Source organism: Notolepis coatsorum (genome assembly GCF_963971535.1).
Source record: "Notolepis coatsorum genome assembly, contig: SCAFFOLD_521, whole genome shotgun sequence".
Lineage (NCBI taxonomy): Eukaryota > Metazoa > Chordata > Actinopteri > Aulopiformes > Paralepididae > Notolepis > Notolepis coatsorum.
Window position 1 is genome coordinate 36,666 of NW_028169033.1, and position 6,458 is coordinate 43,123.

The window sequence follows — 6,458 nt, forward strand, 5'->3', positions numbered from 1 at the left end:
TTTAGGAGAGCAGCCAGTACCGCCAGGACAGTTTTAAAGGGAACATGTTATGGAAAACGGGTCTAGTCTTTGGCAGTATGGAATGTTATTTAGGCTCTGGGGGAAAATAGCATATATACTCTGGTGTGCCAGGGTTTGCAGTTTGCAGATTAACACCTAAAACAGTTGTTGATAATGATTGTATATGTATACAAGGGGGACACAAGCAATGAATCAATCTTTGTATAATAAATTAGCTGTGCTTGGAGCCAGGAACACCTACCCAATAAACTGCCCAGTTTGCAAACGTTTTTAGGTGGCCAGGCAGGGAAGAATAATGATACATTTGCTGGTAAATAAATACATACAATTAGATTTAGACTATTTTCTTAACAAAAAAACTCAACCAACATTATTCACAGATTCAAGGAAGTCATATAACATTTATGAAAATATACATAATACAGTATGTGCCCTTTATGTACTGGGGTTAATACTGTACCTGACATCCTGTTTGCTTCCTTGTTCAGACTCAGCTCTTCCTGTCTGCGGTGGAAGAGGAGGGGGGGTGGGCGGATGACCGGGGGGAGATGGCAGAGACACTGCTCAATGTCGTGACGGACAGACAGCAGCACAGACGGACATGGAGAGAAAGGTAAGAAAGTCAACCGGCGTTGCCCCTCGCTTTCAGTACCAAACAACAATTCACAGATTAGTAAATGAGTGTAAATTATTACACTACTGTTAGACTAGGGGTTCTCACCATTTTGAATTAGGGACCCAACATTGGATTGAGGGCTGCCCACAACGAAAACTTGAACTAACATCAAACTTTCGATCTTGCAAACATGGCAATCACTGAAATCACTAGCTAACACATCTGATCTCTCCTGAGTAGGCATATGGTATGGGATTTTAGTATCGGGAAAATTCGACCTATACTGACCCCATTTTAGTGTGGTATTGGTCCAATATTTCATACCAGTGTAAGTAGGCCTATAGGTGTATCACAGCTATCCCAGCTACCACTATCACAGCTATCGCAGCTACCATTATCACAGCTGCCACTATCACAGCTATCGCAGCTACCACTATCACAGCTACCACTATCACAGCTACCACTATCACAGCTATCGCAGCTACCACTATCACAGCACCACTATCACAGCTATCGCAGCTACCACTATCACAGCTGCCACTATCACAGCTATCGCAGCTACCACTATCACAGCTACCACTATCACAGCTACAACTATCACAGCTACCACTATCACAGCTATCGCAGCTACCACTATCACAGCTACCACTATCACAGCTACAACTATCACAGCTACCACTATCACAGCTATCACAGCTATCACAGCTATCACAGCTACAACTATCACAGCTATCACAGCTACAACTATCACAGCTATCACAGCTACAACTATCACAGCTATCACAGCTATCACAGCTATCACAGCTATCACAGCTACAACTATCACAGCTATCACAGCTACAACTATCACAGCTATCACAGCTACAACTATCACAGCTATCACAGATACCACTATCACAGCTATCACAGCTACCACTATCACAGCTATCACAGCTATCACAGCTACAACTATCACAGCTATCACAGCTACCACTATCACAGCTACCACTATCACAGCTACAACTATCACAGCTATCACAGCTATCACAGCTACAACTATCACAGCTATCACAGCTACAACTATCACAGCTATCACAGCTACAACTATCACAGCTATCACAGCTACCACTATCACAGCTATCACAGCTATCACAGCTACAACTATCACATCTATCACAGCTATCACAGCTGCCACTATCACAGCTATCGCAGCTACCACTATCACAGCTATCACAGCTGCCACTATCACAGCTATCGCAGCTACCACTATCACAGCTACCACTATCACAGCTACCACTATCACAGCTATCACAGCTATCACAGCTACAACTATCACAGCTATCACAGCTACAACTATCACAGCTATCACAGCTACAACTATCACAGCTATCACAGCTACCACTATCACAGCTATCACAGCTACAACTATCACAGCTATCACAGCTACAACTATCACAGCTATCACAGCTACAACTATCACAGCTATCACAGCTACAACTATCACAGCTATCACAGCTACAACTATCACAGCTATCACAGCTACAACTATCACAGCTATCACAGCTACCACTATCACATCTGCCACTATCACATCTGCCACTATCACATCTGCCACTATAACAGCTACCACTATCACATCTGCCACTATAACAGCTACCACTATCACAGCTACCACTATAACAGCTACCACTATCACATCTGCCACTATAACAGCTACCACTATCACAGCTGCCACTATAACAGCTACCACTATCACAGCTACCACTATCACAGCTGCCACTATAACAGCTACCACTATCATAGCTACCACTATCACAGCTATCACAGCTACCACTATCACAGCTACCATCACAGCTACCACTATCACAGCTACAACTATCACAGCTGCCACTATCACAGCTACCATCATAGCTACAACTATCACAGCTATCACAGCTACCACTATCACAGCTATCACAGCTACCACTATCACAGCTACCACTATCACAGCTATCACAGCTGCCACTATCACAGCTACCACTATCACAGCTACCACTATCACAGCTATCACAGCTACCACTATCACAGCTACCATCACAGCTACCACTATCACAGCTACAACTATCATAGCTATCACAGCTACAACTATCACATCTATCACAGCTATCACAGCTGCCACTATCACAGCTATCACAGTTACCACTATCACAGCTACCACTATCACAGCTATCACAGTTACCACTATCACAGCTGCCACTATCACAGCTATCACAGCTACCACTATCACAGTTACCACTATCACAGCTGCCACTATCACAGCTATCACAGCTACTACTATCACAGCTACCACTATAACAGCTGCCACTATCACAGCTATCACAGCTACCACTATCACAGCTACCACCATGACAGCCATCACAGCTACCACTATCACAGCTACCACTATAACAGCTGCCACTATCACAGCTATCACAGCTACCACTATCACAGCTACCACTATCACAGCTACCACCATGACAGCCATCACAGCTACCACTATCAGAGCTGCCACTATCACAGCTACCACTATCACAGCTACCACCATGACAGCCATCACAGCTACCACTATCACAGCTGCCACTATCACAGCTATCACAGCTACCACCATCACAGCTATCATACTTTACTTTATCATACTACGACTTTTTAAGCGAGGCGACCGACAGAATTGTATCGCTTCCATTGTTATGAATGAGACAACCCACACGGCAGGAGATTTTCGAGCGACGACCGCGCAGCAACTTCTGTCGCCTGGCTAAATATCGCTTCAATCCTATTTTTTTGAGGTGACACAGCAAGGACAACGAGGAAGCAACATGACTTCTACTGGTGTATCATTTGTAATATAAATTAATGTATCAATACATTCATTGATCAATAACCTACGTATTATTACCATGCTACTTATGTTAATTATTAATTAACAGGAACAATTTAAATAAATAACGTTAGTTGGAGAAGGTGTAGTGACCGCTCGTCATTATCTAATAAATAAACACAGCTATCACTATCACAGCTGCCACTATCACAGCTATCACAGCTGCCACTATCACAGCTATCACAGCTACCACTATCACAGCTACCACTATCACAGCTGCCACTATCACAGCTATCACAGCTGCCACTATCACAGCTATCACAGCTGCCACTATCACAGCTATCACAGCTACCACTATCACAGCTACCACTATCACAGCTATCACTATCACAGCTACCACTATCACAATGACACAGGTAAAGCCAGCTAGTAATTTCCTTCCCGCACACACACGCACGCACACACGCACACACACACACACACACACACACACACACACACACACACACACACACACACACACACACACACACACACACACACACACACACACACAGACAGACACTCACTACTGTAGATTTGTACACATACATGCAATGCATATCCTAGGTACATATGTATTTAATAACCTTAATATCAATAGCTTATAGAGCCCCATTAAGCCGCGAGGCACGAGGACCCCTAATTTCCAAGCCCATCCAAGTCCATCTCTCTCTTCCTCTTCCTCACTTTGGGACCAGACAAGAACCAGATCCCCTGGTAGAGACCCTGAATGCCTGCAGGGTGGAATTCTCCAGACAAACAAATTCCTTACAAGTGACATTTATTTTCCCCCCCAAAAAGGACATTGATCTAACTTCCTTTGCTGTGACAGTCCTCACCCCTCCGCGGAACCCTCTGTTTGGAAGCCTCCAGTTGACCCTGGACTGCGCCCCGTCCAGATGAGCCTTGTAAACAGTGTTTCCACACACCTCGTCGAGCAGCGTTGACGCCTGCAGTCTCACAACTCTGATGTAGGGCCGCTCCGCCGAGCACATTCCTAATGCAGGTGTTGAAAGCTAGAAACCATCTCATCTACATGTCACAGACCCCCTCAATGGACCCCCAACCCCTTCCCCCATGTGCCCACCACCAACATCGCAACAAAGTACCCAAGTTATTTATGTATGTATGTATGTACAATTCGAAATATCCTTATAGAATAGCACTCTGTTAAAAGTTGAAGTGCCCTCCTCTCAAAGTTGGCTGGCTCAAAGAAAAAAAGAAAAATAATAATTGGTTTTATGCAAATTCCCTTTATTTTTTTTAAATCAAAAGTGACTTGTACTTTCAAGTGTTGGATACATATAGTGAGTATGTGTATATCCACTAACACCACCCTAAAAGCAAACATGGTGTCTCCATATTGGGGTTGTGAGTCTTGTGACATGCTGTAACGTCCCCTAAAATGAAAGAAAGAAATCAACTAAGTAAGTACTCAAAACTATGCAACTACGGTACAGTACTAAAAACAAATATTTTAAGAAATACCTTTCCACACTTGATTGCCGCCTATACAAGCCATGCCCCCCCCCCCAGACATGTAGCACCAGTGTCGGGAGTCAGGACAGGAAATGCTCAGACCGCAGCAGCACAGACACACGTTTATTTCATCTGTGGCTGAGGAATGATTAGATTGTGTCGGGGGTATAGGGGGGAGGGGGGGCAAACGTCCCACACACATGGCTGTAATGTGTTTGAACTCCGACTGCTCCCTATATCTCTTCCCCTCTTTACACACATATAGACCCCCATCCTTAAACCGGGGGTCATCTGTCAAGTGGCTGTCAACAGACAACATTTACAGGAAACTAAACACATGGCTGCAGTGCGTAATGTTAAGTGAGACACGCCGATAAGCGATTGGAGATCGCGAGATGGAGAAGAATAGGGGCAAAAGAATGAACTGGCAAAGCTCTTTGTGTGGCACAGAAAACAAAGAGTTTGCGCTCTCGTCTATGTCTGCGGTGCCGTTAATGAGTAACGTCGTCGACTCGAAAGATGGAGTGTGTGTTTCAGAGCCAGAGACAGAGAGGGAAGAGGATTTAGTTCACTGTAGTCTGATGCATTCCAGCATTCATTTATTTCCATAATAAAAGCACTCTCCGGAATGGGGACTTTTTGAAATTAATTTGCCGATTCATTTTGCTGCTTTATTTTTTTTTATATTTTATATTGAGCATCCTAATTAGGTTTCTGCACAATATGCAACAGGCTTGGCTTTATCATTACACTGCCTTTTGTTTCCGTGGGAGCCGTTAAGCCCATAATACTTGCTAAATGATATAGAGGAAAAAAAACTCAAATAAACAAAAAGAATGATTGATGACTCCTGCTTAGGGGCACATAAACATAAACAACCAGGCGTTGATTAAGTTTCTCTCTTGCCTTTTTTTGTTTCTTAAACACCAGTTTAAAGCAGCGTGCAGCAGCGCTGTGCATGGGCCCTGCTTGCTCTTCGTCTTTTGTGACGTTTTCTTTATGAACGTGGGGGGGGGGGGGGGGGGGGGGGGGGGGGGGGGGGGGGGGGGGGGGGGGCGGGAAGAGAAATGGAAGCCATGACCACTGGGTCTTGACTATGTGACTTATGGGCACTCAGGGTGACAGATGACTTGGCTCCCTGCACCACACGCCGGTCCTGGTCCATTCATTCCGTCTCGGGAGCCGATGAAGTTATAAGGGCTTTTTTATTCTTATGAGCTTTTCCTGTAACTGGGTCGTCGTCACCCCCCCCCCCCCCCCCCCCCCCCCCCCCCCGCCAGGAAGTGCACATTGTGAATTCCTTTGATAGATGCTGTGTCCCGTGTCCCTTGGTAAATGTCCCCCCCAGTACCCTTTGGAAATGGGGGAGTTATTATGCGAGTGGGTCGCTGTACCATACTAGTGGCGGTCGTAATAACGTCATACAGGAAGTGCAGATTGAACTTGTCATCCAAATGTTGATCGTCTACCTCGCTAGAGAGGGAC

At 45.0% G+C, this 6,458-nt stretch overlaps 1 protein-coding gene across 1 annotated transcript in view; it reads left to right on the forward strand.

Annotated features, from left to right (window-relative positions):
• Positions 1 to 509: 509 nt before the first annotated feature.
• Positions 510 to 6,458, forward strand: part of LOC311248808 (alpha-ketoglutarate-dependent dioxygenase FTO-like) — a gene marked incomplete at its 5' end in the record, with an annotated part of 87,115 nt that continues 81,166 nt past the window's right edge. Inside the window, one exon of the mRNA XM_084339635.1 lies at positions 510 to 634. Within this exon, the coding sequence (XP_084195761.1) occupies positions 510 to 634 (125 nt within the window). The remainder of the gene's footprint in view (positions 635 to 6,458) is intronic.